The following is an 18081-nucleotide window of genomic DNA, read 5'->3' as shown; positions in this document are numbered from 1 at the left end:
ACCATTGGTTTGTGGTCTATATGTCATAGACCTGTGCCTTTCTATACCAAATTTAGTGCAAAGTTCTTCTGCCTTTCCTTGGAAGTGCTTTCCTTGGTCTGAAATCAACTCATAAGGCACACCATACTTGCAAATGATGTTCTCTTTGATGAATTTTGCTACCTTGGCGGCAATTAAGATTGCATAAGATTGAGCCTCCACCCATTTGGTGAAATAGTCAATGGCGACCAAAATAAATTCATGGCCATTAGAAGTCTTCGGAGTTATTTTCCCAATTACATCTATCCCCCAAGATGAGAATGGCCAAGGAGCATTTAACGAATGCAACTCCGTGGGAGAAATATGTATGACATTGGCAAATATTTAACATCTGTGACACTTCTTGATAAAGGTGATACAATCTGCTTTCATGGTTGCCCAATAGTACCCCAACCTGAATATCTTCTTGGTGAGCATTTTCGCATTCATATGTGGTCCACAGATCCCCTGATCGATTTCTTCCATGATGGCTTGAGCTTGCTCTTCATCCACGCATAACAATTGAATGCCATCATAAGATATCTTGTATAGCAGATTCTCCTAAAGAATGAACTGCGTGAAATATTTCCTTAGTCGTATCTTTTCCCCTGTTGTGAAATATTTAGGATATTTCCTTTCTCTGATATAGTCAACCACATGTGCAAACCAAACCCTCCCGTCTGCTGTTAATAAGTTTACAGGTTCTCTGTATGCCAGACCAGCCCTTCTTTCGACCAAAAAAGGTCATATTTTGGCTTGGGAATTATATTCTAACATGGAGGCCAAAGTAGCCAGAGCATCTACAAATCTATTATTGTCCTTTGGCAGATATTCGAAAGAGATTTTCTTAAAGCACCTGATCATCTGCTCTAGATACTCTTGATAGGGTTTCAATTCGTCATGTCTTGTTTTCCACTTTCCTTGAGTCTGACAAATCACTACTGATGAGTCTCCGAATACTTTAATTCTTTCTGCACCCTTAGATAAGGCCATTTCCAAACCAATGGCGCATGCTTTGTATTCTGCAATATTATTGGTGCAACTGAATTCTAGACGGAAAGACATAGGTAAATGAGACCCATCAGGAGTTACTAGCAACACACCCGCTCCATATTCCTTCTGGTTTGCAACTCCATCAAAGTATAACTGCCATCCTGCTTCTTTACTTTCTCTAACGAGACACAACTCTTCATCAGGAAACAAATCTTCCACGGGCCGTGAATCTGACGTTGTTGGATGCGCGACTAAGTGATCTGATATTGCTCGCCCCTTTATGGATTTTTGATTGACATAGGTTATGTCAAATTCTGATAACAACAACAACCACCTGACCATTCTTCCAATCAAGGATGGCTTCTCAAAAAGGTACTTGATCGGGTCCATTTTGGAGATAAGCCAAATTGAGTGCGAGATCATATAATACCTCAACCTTTTAGTTACCCAGACTAAAGATTTGCAGGTCTTTTCTAAGGGAGTATAGCGAGTTTCATACCCTAGAAACTTCCTGCTTAAGTAGTAAATCGCATGTTCTTCTCCATTCTTCTGATCGAGTTGTGCTATCATTGATCCCATGGATATTTTTTCCACTGATAAATATAGCAACAAGGGTTCGCCCGGGACTGGCGGTACAAGGACAAGTGGATGTACTAGATACTCTTTAATTTTTATGAATGCATCTTGGCATTTTCTATTCTAGTCCTTTGGTTCTTCCTTTCTTAAGAGCTTGAAAATAGGTTCGTATATCATGGTTAATCGAGATATGAACCTACTTATGTATTGAATACGACCCAGGAATCCGCAGAGTTCCTTCTCCATCCTTGGTGCCAACATTTCTATGATGGCTTTTTTCTTTTTTAGGATCTACTTCCACCCCTCTCTCGCTAACGAGAAAACCTAGCAATTTGTCTTTCGTTGCTCCAAATACACATTTTTTATGGATTCATCTTGAGGTTGTATTCCTTTATTCTTTCAAAGAATTTCTTTAATGCTAAAAAATGCCCTTATCGATCCATTGATTTTACTAGCATGTCATCAACGTATACCTTGACCTCCTTGTGTATTATGTCGTGTAATATAGCTGTGGCTACTCTCTGATACGTTACACTTGCATTCTTTAAACCAAAAGGCATCACCTTGTAGTAAAATGTCCCCCATGGTATGGTAAAAGCAATCTTCTCCCAATCTTTGGGACACATGCTAATCTGATTGTAGGTAGAGAATCCATTCATGAATGATAGCAGTGCGTGCCCGATAGTGTTATCGACTAGTATATCGATGTGGGGTAGTGGGAAATCATCCTTGGGGTTGACCCTATTCAGATCGCAAAAATCCTTGCACATCCAAACTTTCCCATCCTTCTTAGGAACTAGAACAATATTGGACAACCATTGAGGATATTGGGTTACTTGAAATAACCTTGCATTCCATTGCTTAATGACTTCTTCCCTGATCTTTTCACTCCACTTTGGTCGCATTCGTCTTGGCTTCTGCTTGACGGGGTGAGCGTCCGGGTATGTGGTTTCCTGTGTTGTACAATTTCTGGATCGATGCCAGGCATATCCTCATAAGACTAAGCAAAGACTTCTTCGAATTCCTTGAGGAGAGAGGTCATTTGGTGGATCTCTTCATTTTTAAGAGATGACCAAATTTTGATCATTCGAGGACATTGGTCAGTTCCCAAATTTATGAAATAGGTGTCCTCTCAGACGGGCTGGGCTCTTCTTTGCTCTAATTTTTCTAAAAGACATTGATGCTCAATGGCATCATCATCATCGGAAGAATATGAGGAGGAAGAAGAAGAAACATACTCAGAATTAACGATTTCATTCATGATAAAATAAGTACAAATGGACTCGATAGAATGGAAGTTACTAACTTCCTTTTGGAAAGCACATGTAGACTTAGACTTAGACTAGATTACACTAGAGCAAGTTACGACTTCAGACTCTATGACATAAAAATCTTCCGTAACCCTTGCCCAGTTTCCTATGGACCCTTGAAGAGGCCGTATCAGGAGTTGAGCTGCTAGCCCTTCCTTTCCTTCAGTGATCATTGCTATCTCGAACATCTCATCAATCCCTTGACTATCCTGTTCTTTGTTCATCTTGGCTTGTTCCAACTCCATGGTTACCCAGTCTACTTCATCTTTGAAGAATATCTCAAACCCAGGCTGGAAGTTGTCTATTTCTTGGTTGAACCAAGGCTCAATGTTTCTACAATATGGGAAGATTTCCCCTTCTTTCACCAAGTAACCATTCAAAGTCTTGAAGTAAGGGGTGATCTCAATCTTCTGATTCTTCACTCCTTTGATATTGCTCCTCCCTCCTGCTAAGGCCTTTCTTTTCATTGGGGTGAAACCTAGACTGTGACGATTTGTGTTGGCTAATATCTCGAAAAACTTTGGTATTCCTTGCTGGTTCTTTCCCAATCCCAAGCCTGGGAAATACATCATCTTCCTCATCTTCCTCATCATCCTCGACGAAGCCTTGCTCCACATGGTGGGAAATTTAGTAGGGATGGGTTCTTTTCCTTTGGAAGGGGTTACACAGATATTTCCAATTTCAAACCCTCCTGACTGTATTTCTGATGGAGTAGAACCTTCTGCCTCTATGTTTGCAAGTGTGCAAACCATTTTCGGGTCTCCAAAAATGGTGATCACCTTTTGCTCATGAATATATTTCAAACTTTTGGTGAAGGCTGGATGCAAGAATCCCTGTAGAATGTAGCCATGGCCTCCCTAGCAGCATGTTGAAAGAGGCCTGAATATCAATAACTTGAAAGTCAACGGTGAAATAGGCTGGCCCTACCTTGTTATCCGTGGTGAGGATTCCGATCACTTCTCTCCTAGTGTTGTCATATGCTCTGATGGTTTTGCTTGAAGGCTTCACCTTGTCAAAAGGCAAACTCATGCACTTTGCGGCTCTCAATGGCATGACATTGAGGGCGGAGCCATTATTACTTGAGGGACTTCATTTTTGTTGCATTCTACAGTGATGTAGAGGGCTCTGCTGTGTCCCTTCCTTCCAGGTGGCAAATCCTCATCTGATAAGATTAGCGACTAGATTGCATATGTGGCTCCTACTATGTGGGATAGTTCCTCCGATCCCATTTCAATGGGCACTTGAACTTTGGCAAAGGCTTTCAGTACCGCTTCTCAGTGAGTTGGTGAGGCCATTAATAATCCCCAAATTGAAATTACTGCCTGGGCCTTCTTCAACTAATTCAATACTGGATTCTCGGGTTCATTGTCTAGCTTCGGGTGATTAGACTGATGCTTCTCTATCGTCAAACCCTTATTCTAGAAATCCTTTCCACTTTTGGTCTCCATTATCTCTGATTCTTCTTTTTTGATGATTAACTCTACTGGGCAAATATCTTCCTCTTCTATATCACTGTCCGTGATAATGATGGTTCCTACAGTATGACTCGTCTACTTTGCCACTTGCTTCTCAACCTTGATTTCCAAAATAGAGATGGACTCTCAAGTTTGACTCAAGATCTTCGCCAAAGATTCCTGCTTTTCAGTGATTTGTTGCATTAGATGAAGTTGTTTAGGGTCGCCTGGGTTCTCAGGGATCATCTTATGTAACTGGTGGAAGGTCTCTAAGGCTGCTTGATGCATTTCTCTTGTTTCAGGCAAAGACTTGTAGAAGTGGCCAACTTCCTCATCTTAGGAACCGAGGCTTTTGGAATTAAAATCTGAACGTTCCTCTGGATTGGAGGCAACTGGATAAATGTTTCCCGTAGGATCAACAAAATGGTCTTTTTCATTCACATTATTGAAGAGAAAGTCATCATGTGTCCGCGCCCATTCCTGGTACTCTTCACTGCCACGATCAGGGGAAGAAGGGGGAGTTCCACACAAATCTTGTATCAAAGCAAGCATAAATTTCACCAAATTTTCTAGGTTACATATAGCTTGCGGAAAAATCCACTGTTCCCTGATTGGTTCCAATTGTTGAAGTTCCTCTTGATACTTGTCATCTGAAACCACAATCTTCATGAGCATTTCTTGGATTTTATCAATATCCCTGTGGACCTTGCTTATTTGGAACCGTACATCCCAGGGTGCTGGCCCACAAATATTTCTATATTTGTCAAAAGGGGTCACTGGCTGATTGGACTCTTCTTCCTCCTCTTGGCTTTCCTCCATTGATTCTTCCTCCTCTTCGGATGAATCACCTTCCCCTTGTTCTCCTTGTTCATCATCGGATTCCCTTGGCCCGAATTCTTCCTCACTCTCTTCTTCAAACGAGTCTTCTTCACTTGAACTTTCCTCATCATCCACCTCCATGGGTTAGATATCATTTGTGGGGTCCAAAAAGGGGTCCCCTGTATTGATGTTGTTGATCCATATTTCCCATTCTTCTCTTCTTGGAGGCCTCGAGTACGCTTGGGAATCTGAATATAACATGAGGTCTTGGGGAGGTGCTCCAAATATGTCTTGTGCCAAAGCATTGGCGAGCCAAGTCATATTCCTTAGTTCGTGCAAAGTTCAGAGGAGTAGATCATCTTCATCTGGCATTTCTAACCGTTCACATCGTGCCACAAAATTGTTGTAGATCAAATCTGGGAACTGAGAAGTGGCCTTGTATAGGATCTCTTGGGTGTTGGTGGCGACATCCATTATGTCCGCTACTTGGTAATAAACACTCATGTTGCATCAATCAAAATCTCTTCCAGACAAAGACCAATTTCTTTTATGGTTTTTTGGGGACCCTATTTCTTCATCGTCGCTTTTCGAGAGGAATAGTTAGATGAGATCGGTGGGATCAATATTGTCGTCATCGACCCCAATGCTATTTATCCATCCTGCTGCCTTTTGGAGAACTCGTCCTGAGAAGATTCGAAGCAGATCTCCTTTTCAACGAAATTCATCCATTCATCATATGTCTTGGTGCACTCCATTTCTTCTCTCTCCTCTGTACTATCTTTCGTGTCTCCTCCAATCTGAATGTGGGAGACTTCTTCATGTAAGGATTGTCCAATGGCAAGTGCTGACACGGCCTTAAGCAATTCCGGCTGTTGTCAGAAGAGTTCTGCTTTGGTGCCAAATGATCAACTTCATGAGTTATGAATCCGTACTTTTGCAAAGGTACACCTGGTTCGAGGCTGTCCAAATCCTTTTCTAGGAAATGTAACTTTCGGAGCCGCCTATTAGATGTCATGCCCCTTCCCTGGTCACACAATTATCCTCCTTGGACGTTACTATTGCAGTTTGCTTTGGCACAACGAGCACATACTTGCATCCGCTGGGTCCTTTTCTTTTGAGCCTTCTTACTCTTTAACAAATACCATTCTTCTTCTCGGAAATGCTTCTCTTTCCTGGGGTTGGATCAAAGTGGTGGGATCCAGTGAAAATTCCTCTTCTCGAATCATGTTTACCGACCCTGTTAACGATTCTAGAGAGTAAGATCCCTTCAATAGAGGCTGTGGTACTTTCTTTAGTGGAAGAAAAGACTCTGCTTGCTTGTTGTCTGGAGACCTGGGGTGATAAAAGGGGGAGTTAGGTCGGTTCACCTCTTGAGAGACTTCCTGCCCAGTCTAACGCTCTCTCTTCCGTTTCTTTGACGTAAGAAGGGCTCTGTAAACATGTGCATCCATCAACTTTCTTATCCTCCAACGGACCTGATTAGGGGAGTGGGATCCTCTGATTCCAAATCTTCTTGTAACATATTCACCCCATGAGTCGGTAACGGATTTGCAGTCACGTTCGGCTGTTGTCATGTCTGAAGCTCGATCTTCCCAGCTTCTATCATGTCTTGGATAGCATGCTTGAGATGTATACACTTGTCCGTCTGATGTCCCTTTTGGTCATGATAGTGATAGTATAGATTAGGCTTCTACCATGTCGGTAGATTAGCCATGTCTACATGTCGAGGTGGGATGATGTTAATCATTCCTTCCCTCTTAAACTTGGTGAATAGCACAGTCGGCGTCATCCCCCCAAAATTGAAAACTCTTTTAGGAGTATCTGGTTCTACTTGAATTATAAGTGGCGTGGTGATTGCAGAAACCATTTGTACTTCTGCGGCTTGGCGACTGGGTCCTACTGTGTTCATTCCTTTTGGTTTAAAACCTTTCTCCCTGAGTAAGACCCAGTCGTCTCCTTGGTTACCCCTTGTACTTGCCTTTCTATGAAGATCTTATCTTCAATCTTCTTTCCAATGGTCATGAGGGCATCAAAAGTTTTGATGTTTTGGTAATACAACTTATCATGATACTCTCCGCACAAATTTTCAAGCAGAATCTCCACATGTTCTTTTTTAGTAGGATAGTTCTACATCTTTGTAGCCTTTTCTCGAAATCTTGCGATGAAATTCGAGAATTCCTCACTTGACTCTTGCCTCAAGGTTTCTAGTTCTGTTCTGGTAATGTTACACCCCCATCCCTGAACCACGGGAAATGCAACCGGAGCATACAACTACGCTCTTCAATCACCAGAATCATTGATGCAGTATCCAAGACTAACTTATTCACAATGACAAATAATAGGTAAAAAGAAAGGATTAATATTAATAACATCAGAGTTAGCAGAAGCTAGGTGATAGCATATAAAATATTGTCTATTCAAGTTTACCCCTTCAAGTACAATTCGTTCTAATCAGGATCTATGTATTATCACTGTATAATAAATACACCTATTAAGAAAGGAATACAAAGAATACACCTTTGAATCAAAAGATAGTTTATCAAAGTGTAACAAAAGATGGCCACCAGCCAAGAATCACTGTTCCCTCATGGAACACATCTCACAGTAGCACTCCGGTCCATGAACCTCATACTCCAGAGTCCACCACTCTTCATGACTTTCTTCAGGAGTCTTGAACTCTGCGCCGTCCTGCTCGAATGTACCTACATCAACTAAAAATATGTTTCCTCGAGGAGTGAGCTCCAACTGAGCCCAATAAGTGGCTAAGCCACACAAGCATACACAATAATAATAATGAATGGGTTTGACTGCAAACCATACATGATGGACGGATACCAAGGTGTCCCATACCACCAAGGTAGATCGTACATCACATATAATTTACAATCATGCTACATGAATGAATGATGATGTATAGTTTTATTGTTATCCACCTAACACACAACTAAGTCAGGTATAGTACTATAGCAACACCTTAGGTAGCATCCCTAACATTGGTACCATAAACGGATGGTATACCGACGATGACAAACCCGAGTTGCACTGGAAGCCTGCCATATTGGTCTCCACCAAGAGATATACGCAAACCCCAAGTCAAATCCCGTCTTGGCATTCGACCCAAAATAAGGTCGGTGCCCGAACTTCCCGGGTGGGTATACCCGAATAACAGTCGGAACCCATGGATTTAACCGACACCTAACCCCCTGTTGGTAAGGGTCATAGTACTGGGTAAACATTTATCCTAGCCAGCATTCACCTATTGTATGAGTGAGGTACGCATGTGCATAGGCCAGAGGCCGAGTCCATAGATACCAAAATACGGTCTGCCAACTATCCTCTCGCCCCTCGAGCCCATAGGTACGTATACAAGTACGAGATGTGAATACCGAAGGTAGTCGATTGGTCACCATCCCGTTTCCACCTAATGCAATGGACAACTCTAATGCAATTTCAAGTATGGCAATCTCAAGCCATGCACCCACCAGCACTTGGATCCCCCTTCCGAAGCCCTAGATCTACATGCCATGAGTGAGTCCATATTATGGAATCCCCAGGTCCAGCACCAACTGGCATCCGAGTCCCATAACTAAATCCAATACCATTCGCATCATAGTGCAATAAAATAAATAATATCGCAAGACAAGAATGTAAAGTCCTATCAACATCTAAACATTTATATCGTCCTATATCTTATCGTCCTATATCTTACCAATAATTATATATTATAGCACACATGCATGAATGGCATTCACAAGACACGACACACAAACATTTCATAAATTAAGACGTTTGCTTAACTCACTCACCTTGATTCTCAGTCAATCGTCAGTACGGAGTTCTTCAAATTGGCATTCGATGCCAAGTACACTATCCCACGTACTAATACGCCCCCGAGCCGGGTCAGTCAACCTAAAGAGGGTGTACGTGGGGAGAGGTTAGTGTCTTAGGGCCAAAAGAGTTGGGCCCCATAAGTTATCAAACAAGGCTGAAATTGGGGACCGACACATACAGCAAGGCTATATCATGTGCCTGTCCATGTGCCTGTCCCTCTCGGACTTCCCACCGGCAGATCTAGGTTCTCAGGGACTGGCACTTGCATGTGCCTATCCATGTGTTTGTCCCTCTCAGGGACCAGTAGATCTAGCTTCTCGGGGACTGGCACTTGCATGTGCCTGTCTCTCTCAGACTTCCCACCGGTAGATCTAGTTTCTCAGGGACAGGCACTTGCATGTGCCTGTCCATGTGCCAGTCTTGCTGTTCATGCCATTCTGAGAATGGTTTTACCTTGGGGTAAAATGGGGTATTCTTAGGGGTTTTTAGAGGTCTTTTTGGCCATGAAAACAACTCAATCAAGGTGCCATAGCACACCCCTAACATGGGTTTGTAAATCCAATGATCGATTGATTGGGTTTTCCTCCATTAAAATACACATGGGAAGGGAACTCATGGGTTTGGGTATTGGGGTTTGGAAGTGTCTTTAATCAATGTTATTTAACACCCCTCAAGCCACACATCTACGGTCTTCCATGAGGGTTGGTGAAACTCATAAATGGAGGTAAATCCCCAACTTAGGGTTCATAAATGGAGAAGGGTGAATGGGTTTATGGTAGGGTTAGGTGCTTCATAGTTCAGCATCAAGGATTTGCCATTAATGGCTCTTCTAATAAGGTAGGTGAAGCATTCATGGCTCTTAATTCCAAACCCTAGGTCTATAAATTAGGAAGTGAGAGAGAGAGAGAGAGAGAGAATGCTCACCAATATAGGAGAGCAAGCTTGGGTTCCACCTCTCTCCTTTCTTCTTCTTCTTTCTTCTCCTTCTTCCTTCTTCTCCACGATTTAGGTTTTCTATTGTGAGGTGAATAGTGGTTTAACCCCTATTTACCTCACTTTAGTCTTAGGTCATGTTTGGTTAGTCTTAAGTCCTTAGGACCATTTGCTTAGGGGCTTATTTGGTTAGGTGAAAGCCTAAGGTCTAGTTTAAGTCATTGGGCCATTGGATCCACTTGGGCCCATGACCCATGGCCTAAGTTCTGGTTACAAATAGAAAGAGGCTAAGGTCCTAAGCCTAAGCCCATTCTAGTTCTTATGCTTATTAATGGTATGCGGATAGTGACTTACTCCCAGTCATCGTTAAGTGGATAAGGGTGATTCAGGTGTGGGCCCCGTAAATCCCCATCATAAGGGAATTCCAAGAATATGCTTTCGTGGATGATTTTCCCCCTTGTCTCTGACGGTGAATCTTTCCTCGATAACTTCCCCCATTTCGTGGTTGACAGTCTTGTGTGATGGCTTGAGTATTATGACCCACAGTTCACGAGTGTACTCCGCTCCCGGTTCTACACAACAGGTTCAAACCAGACCGGTGGTCAGATCAGGTTTTAAATCGGGTTTTGGGCACGAATTTAACAGGTAATGTCCATCTCAGTATTGTAAGAATACTGTTTAATAAAAGATTTCATCACAGAGGACCATTTTTGAGTCTGAGTTTGGTCAAGCTGAGTTAACCATCTCAGAGTCGATCCAGCTAGAGAATAAAGAAAGGCTTGTCCCATCTGGTTTTCTGTAAGATCCCAAGATTTGGCCACTGTAGCAAAGATCTTGAGGCGGGCTTTAGGATCTCCTAAACCATCAAACTTGTCTAGCTTCCACTTAAAGTCATCGGGTATTCTTCCTTCAGGAAAGAAAACCAGCTCTTCTTCAACCTTTTCTTTGCCGTTGTCTTTGACTGTAACCTCTAGTTTCTCAACCTTTTCTCTCATATTCTTCTCCCTCTCAGTTTCGGGAGGATCAGATGATAGGTCTACTACCACCTCTTCTCCTTCTTCTGCTATTATCGTAACTGATGCCTTGGGATTTGTTGGAGTAGCCTTCCTCATTTCCTTTTCAGTAGACACTGGTGTTGAATCCCCTTTGGAGGTTACCTAGACTTCTTGCAACACCTGGTTCATGAGCTGTCTCATTTTTGCTACATCTACTTGCTGCTCCAAATGACTTTCAGAGTGATGGTCGTCGGTAGGGTCCATGCTGCTTCCAAGTGATACTTCGGTCAAAGAATTAGATGAGGGGGAAGGTGACGGAATGTTTGAAAGGAATGATTGGTTGATCTGAGTTAATCTCCCTTCATTTCTGGTCCACACAGGTAAGAAAAACTTTCTCGGATAGGGAATCGCGCCTCTACATAAGAAAGAAGAAAGAATCCCATTCACATGCTTAAGAGAAAAGAAACAATTTTTTTTTGTGGGGGTAAGCAAACAGTTAACTTTCACCAGGCCGTCATTTTTGGATTTTGATCACCTCATACTTAGGTAATCGAGGATGTGATCATGATCCTTAACATCAGTGGTTAAGAAACCTCCCCTTTTTCTTTGGAAGGATCAGACAGTACGCCTTGAATACCCTCATCGTCTGATATTTCTCGAGCCAAGAACAAATTTGTCGAGCGGACACACAAAAAGGAAGCCCAATCCAAGATTTTACCTGATATCTTCTAAGGTAACATAAGATGCTCACTCTTCAAGGGACAAGTTGGATTTCGGTGCGTGGAGATACACTTCCCCATTTTTTAGAGGGACTATCGCGGGGCTGCGGCATTCCTACTCTAGTTGGCATCTCGTGTTCAAATAAGGTTAATCATTGATGACTCTTGAATTGGGCCTCGAACACGCTAATCTAAAATTAGTTTGTGTTGCATCCCTATCATATCTGGTCTATTTTCCTACTTGATGCATGTCATAGGTAGGCTTACAGGACAGAAAAGGTCACACTTGATATAATCAATATACCTGTCGCTTATGTGAGTCATGGGTATGTGATTCTTTTAATATACCTGGGGAGTAGGTCACATGGTCCCAAAATAACCATGCTAGTGCCTTTTTTGAGTGGCTAAAACACCCCATAACACACTAGTGGTTATCCTCGCCGATGATTACTAATCCCGTAAAGTACGTATCAAGAGTTATAGTTTCACTGCAAATTACCCATGACTACACATGGGGTCCAATGACTAACTAGATGGCTAAATGTATTCCCATGCTGTGTGTATGTGCATGAAAGTGGTGTAGGTGGCCATCATCCAATCTCAGAGTACTTAGTATGGCGTACCTCACATCCCCAGAGGTAGAGGTACGATAGGGAGTACCCTCGCCGTCTGATTTCACTTCGAACACTATACATAATGTGGTTAATACAATTCAGAAGTTAGCCATACATGTTTTCACACAGAAATGGAGAGAATATTCTTGCATTTATTGATTGCATCTATTTTCGAAAGCTTGACCATGGATGGGTATTTTATCACCCACAGTATTCCCTAACGGAGTCGCTATTGTAAGTACCGCGGTCCTTGGTGTGAGGTTCCACCCGGCCTTAGGGTGATAGGGATTTGTTTGAAGGTAATGTTGTCAGCATGCCATGAAAACATATCATCATGGGGATGGGGGTCATGCTTCATAAGGATGGAGTTGCCACCTAGGATTAGGGCTTAAGACCCAATGGGGGTAGCCCTATCCAGCGAGAGTGGAAATGGGCTACGAGATTCCATATGGTCTGGTCAGAGATCGGGCAAGGGGTCAGATTACAAGTATGGGAAGGTGTTAGGCATCCATCTTGTCTGATTAAATTAGTCTTTCTATTCTAGATGCGGGATGTCAAATATTCTCTCATAATAGAACATGTTTAAAATGATTGTACAGAATGCATTCTATTTACACTATATACACTAAAATAGGAGCGGGAAAACACAAAGGAGTACATTGTAATGATGAAAATATAATGATTATACCTTCACGCGAGAATTCCTTGACTATCGATGGTCCCCTAGCTCAGGTGGAGATGGATGGGCGTATCGTCACTGGTTCTTCGAAAGAGTCACGGCCGGATGAAGGTGTTTCTTGTTATCTGTACATGAATAGAATAACGGCTATAAAAGGGGATTCTCACTACCCGTATATGGACGGAGTAACGACTAGGTTAGGAAGGGAGCACTCATTGCTCAAGTGGGATAATCGAAGTATTTATCCATTCTCTGGGAGAAACTGCTCACTGTGACTCAAAATGGCCCAAGAATGGTGTAAAAACAACTAAGAAATTGACTTGCAGGGTCTCCCTTGCCTCTTTCTCCATGACCTCTAGAGGTAGGGGGACCCTCCTATTGATAGGGGTGCCCCACAGATCACAGCGCCGTAGAAGATTTTTCCATGGCGTCGTGGATGACATCACTTTGGTGACGTTTGTCCTTTTCCACAGTGCCGTGGTAAATCACCATAGCGCCGTGGACTACCTTTCACAGTGTCGTGGTGAATTACCACAGCGCCGTGCTTTGTGGGCCATCCTGGGCTGGTTTGGGCTTACTTTGGGCTTCGTTAGGGGGTAATGGTGTGACATTTTCCATCCATGTCCTGTTGTCATCATCGCCAAGGGTGGTGGCAAAATTTTAGTGTCTACACTATGTGATGGAAAAGTAGTGGGTGTAAGGATACAGATTCCCACTTTAGGGATGTAGTAGACCACAAACAATATGAAAATTGAGAAAAATTGTTTCTCACATGGCTCACCAAAGGGAGTTCTCTGAACAATGGTTTCTCTCAACTCAGCCTTTTTTATCAACTAAATGAGATCAATTACTTTGGTCTTTTTTTTGCTAATAAGTTGTATTGAAAGCCATACTTGTTACTAGTCCCAAGCTCCATTACTCACATGTTAAAATTCAGATCAAACTCAGGTGGTTCTTGGTCGTGTAGCAAAATGAAGCATTTAAAATTTAGGACTCTTAGGAGGGTGCACACTAGTACATCGACAACGAAAAAGATTTGTACTAATATACATAAATGTATTTGATTAAAGAGAAAAAGATTCATGTGCTGTTTGTGTGCAGATTCTTTTGCACGCTCTCTTATAAAAAAATGAGGACTCTACTATTAGATTTTTCCATTGACGATGTGGGTTTAATTAATTATCTGGTTAATCATTGACGGGAATCAAAATATATGGGCTGATGTGGCTTACTAATAATTATTCTTAAGTTGGATCGAACCGACCCATTGTGGAAGTGGATTAGGGTTTGGGAGTATTATAAATACTTTTGGTGAGAATCTCTACAGTCTCTCTTTTTTCCATAAAAAAGAGAGCTCTAAAGAGATTAGGAGACTGTAGAAGATCTCCATCGCAGCTGTGTAAGTTTAATCGTGGATTTGCAATTGTTCATCATCAACATACATAGGTGTAATGTACACATCGGTTCTCTTCTCTTTATTTCACTACATCGTGTTCTAGGTTATTGTATGGAATTCGTTTAGGGTTTCATGAGAAACCCAAGAATTTTCTAACAATTGGTATCAGAGCGATCCATACAGACCTAAAATTGATTATGCAAGTTTGAACAATTGAATCAAGTTTTTGAACGACAAAAATCAATTTTTTATCGAATTTTTTTGGGTAACCCGTGTGGATTTTGCCCTTTGCCACCTACTGGTGAAATTCCACGTTCTATATACCGCTCGAAAGGGCTCGAAGAGACGATCAAATCGGTGGGTGGATCAACACCACCGACGGCTAGACGCGCCTCCACACGCCAACCAAAGCGGCGAGTGAGATCCATTCGCCGATAGTGTCAACTTAAAAAAAAAAACAAACACAAAAATCAGGCGATGACTCGGTAAGGTCTCTGAGTCGACTTGGCTGAGTCATTGCGACCTAGTATGGTTTGCCCTTGCCCTTGCCGCACATGCGGGGCACACGTGTACCCCAAAAGTTGCCCATAATCCAACCCATTTTTTCTGACCGGGTGACCCAAATTACTTGGTTCGGATTTGACCCGAATAGTCGACCCGAGAACCTGAATTTTGCCCATTGGGTGGTCGACGATGCGTGTTTCCAGAATTGAGCTAGATTTTAAAAAAGGGGGGAATCTTGGGAACAGAATCACCTGCTTCTATTCCAGAATTGTTCTAGGAATGTGCTCTTATTCCCAAGACAATTTTGAAACCCTTTTCTTGTTCCTGAAACTGTTCTAAAATATTTTTCTTATTTTGGAATATTGTTTTTTTGTTCTGATTTTATTCTACAATGCCTTTTTTAACCTGATTCTATCCTAGGATGTTCAATTTTGCATGTATTTTCAAAATCTACATTTTGGTACCCTGTTTGAGTAATTTTGATGCCATTATGAGACCTGTTAATGACGATTATGCCACTTTGAGCATATTTTGGATTGTTTTGGGTTATACACTGCCACTTTTGATAATAAATGTGCATATCACATCTTATAGATGTTTAATGTGTTTTCTTCCACATATATTGCTGCAAATCAAATTGGATAATTATGAGAGGGTAGAATCGAATCCACCAAAGTGGTATGTTCAATCCTTTAGTAGTTCTACCATAACAGCGAAATAGGTGGCATATGCCCAAAGGTGATGTTGTCAAAATTGACGAGTTAACATGTACACGGACTCGAAAGGATAGTAATCTAAGGGTTCCATTAGCCCAAAGGTGATGGGGTTTTTAAAAACTATTGATATTTTAATGGAAAAGGCAGTTGTGTTCATCCAAAGATAGTATTATCAAAGTATTTGGGATGCATGGCCTAGGGTTTTTCTTATCACTCAGAGGTGAAGGAAAATTTTCAAAAGTTATTGTTGTGGTATTTATAGTGCGAAAAAGACGTGTACATTTGACCCGGAAGGGCAAGAATCCAATATGGTGATGATCATTGTTTGTGTTCGCTAGTAATTTGTATGAGTTGTTTACATTTGCTAGCTGAATTGATTTGATATGATTATATTGTGCTTGAGATATATATCTATTATATTTGTTTGCATGAATTTTTATTGCTTCCTCAGGATGCCTCTCCCAAGTATTCTTTTGGTAACAATTTATGTTCCTTCTGAGAATAATTACAAAAGGTGGGTAAAAGAGCTAGAAATAAATCTGGGACTACTTGAGCTTTTTTTTTTTTTTTAAAGTCAAATATTATTTGGGACCCGGGCTAGCCTCTACGATTTTATTAAAGATCAAACAAATAATGGGAAAGAATACAAGGGGGACATACCCGCCTTCCCCTAGCCCAAAAGATATTAAACTCTTAACTCTCTAGAAAGACAGCTCACAACCCTTACAAGCAACCTCAAGTCAAAGAAAGCCTAATTCCTTAACATAGGAAAACCAAGAACATCCTCTTTGGTAATCCACCGAAGATCCAGAGGGAGATTCATCTCCCCCACTACAATAAATATCAGAAGTTGATTCACAAGCTAAATTGGCCAACCAGTCTGTTGCCCTGTTCCCCTCTCTAAAGGTGAAGGAGAGCAAAGGCCTAGTAGACTCGATGAGGTCCATGATCTCCTAGAACCAATACCAACCCTTCTATACCTTCATTTTGACAGACACCTGAGAGTCACCTCCGAATCCGAGTTAACAATAGGCCCCACTAACCCCAAGTTCACACAAAGTCTCAAACCATCCCTCAAAGCTCTCAATTCAGTGATGCAATTTGTGCAAGCACCATAGTAATTAGCAAAAGCAGCAATGACAGAACCATACTTGTCTCTAATGATGCCCCCACCACCACCCTCTGTCACACCCCAATCCCCACCCTAGGGTTTTGGTATGACTAGGATGCTTACCAACATCCTAAACTACTGCTAGGATCTCGATGTAGTGGCTCGAATCACACTCAACTCAATACAACTCATATGTACATCAGAGTGTGGGAAGAAATACATTTACAATAAAAGTAAATGTAGAAACAAAAGTGCGGAAGTGTTTACAATGATAAAATAGTTCAAAAGTCTAAGTGATAGACAATTAATATATTACATCTTTTCTCAAGAGATTAACTAAAACTAAGAATAGTAGTAATGTTAAAGAGTTTATACCATACAAACAAGGAAACTTAAAAGGAACAAAGAAATAAGTGTCTCGATCCAAATCCCCCATTGACACAGTCATCAACATCTAATCAATATCATAGATCGAAGTCACCGACTGCACGTCAGCAACACCAAGCAAAACATATCCAAAAGAAAGAGCCACAGAGATTTCCACCAAAACATCACCTGCAACACATCTAAAAAGGTTGCTCAAAGAGGGGTAAGCTCCACTGAGCCCAGTGAGGGGATGGGGAACATACAAACAATAACACATAGCCCATGATGCATGAATTAATTAACAATATTAGCCACCTAGCAAATATGTCTAAGTCACTAGGTTCTTGCTACTGCAACAACTCGAAAAACATCACAGATCACTTATCTTATCACCACGATGCAACCTTAATTGTTACTTTGGGGCCCGCACCGATCGAAGCTACTCGTCACCCAGAGGCAAACCCCGATAACCAATGATCATCCTTGACCTGGCCTCGTATCACTCCTCAGGCACACAATGTGTTAAACCCATGCTCAAAAATGTGGGCTAATTTGAATTTTTGGTTGAAGGTCTGAAACCCGAGGTCAAAGCTACCAGTGCACTAGGGTGCATTGAACCTATAGTTGAACTTAATGAGGTAGGCCCGTTGGTGAGGACCTACATATCATTATGAAGGCAAACACCAACTCCTTGCAATTGTACAATTCACCACCAAATGTACAGTCTAAGGTTGGTACCATCCCTTTAGTTTCTCAAGCCCTACCTGAGTACATGATACATTAGGCCTATGAAACATGTAGGGAAGGTTAATACGTGAAGGCATTAATAATCGGGGTGATTCGGAACTGTTTCAACAAGGAGAAAGGAGAGAACTGATTATCCAAGTGCTAAGCATAGATAAGAGTTTCGGCACCTACTCTAGCTCTCCTTCTACCGCTTTTCCTAGACCTAGCATCATGCATAATTCTATTTTAGGCTGAATTAAACCATCCTTGGTCATGCATGTTAAATCTGTCCAAGTAGATACAGTTGGGAAGGCCAATGCC

General features: G+C 41.7%; 1 protein-coding gene across 1 annotated transcript; it reads right to left on the bottom strand.

Annotated features, from left to right (window-relative positions):
- Positions 1-762: 762 nt before the first annotated feature.
- LOC122655157 (uncharacterized protein Mb2253c-like) lies at positions 763-1401 on the bottom strand. The gene has a single exon (XM_043849379.1). It carries the CDS (start codon positions 1399-1401, stop codon positions 763-765), a length of 639 nt encoding a protein of 212 aa, XP_043705314.1.
- Between the last annotated feature and the right edge of the window lie 16680 nt (positions 1402-18081).

The sequence above is a fragment of the Telopea speciosissima genome, chromosome 3 (genome assembly GCF_018873765.1).
Source record: "Telopea speciosissima isolate NSW1024214 ecotype Mountain lineage chromosome 3, Tspe_v1, whole genome shotgun sequence".
Taxonomy (NCBI): Eukaryota; Viridiplantae; Streptophyta; class Magnoliopsida; order Proteales; family Proteaceae; genus Telopea; species Telopea speciosissima.
This window is presented reverse-complemented; position numbering and strand designations above follow the sequence as displayed.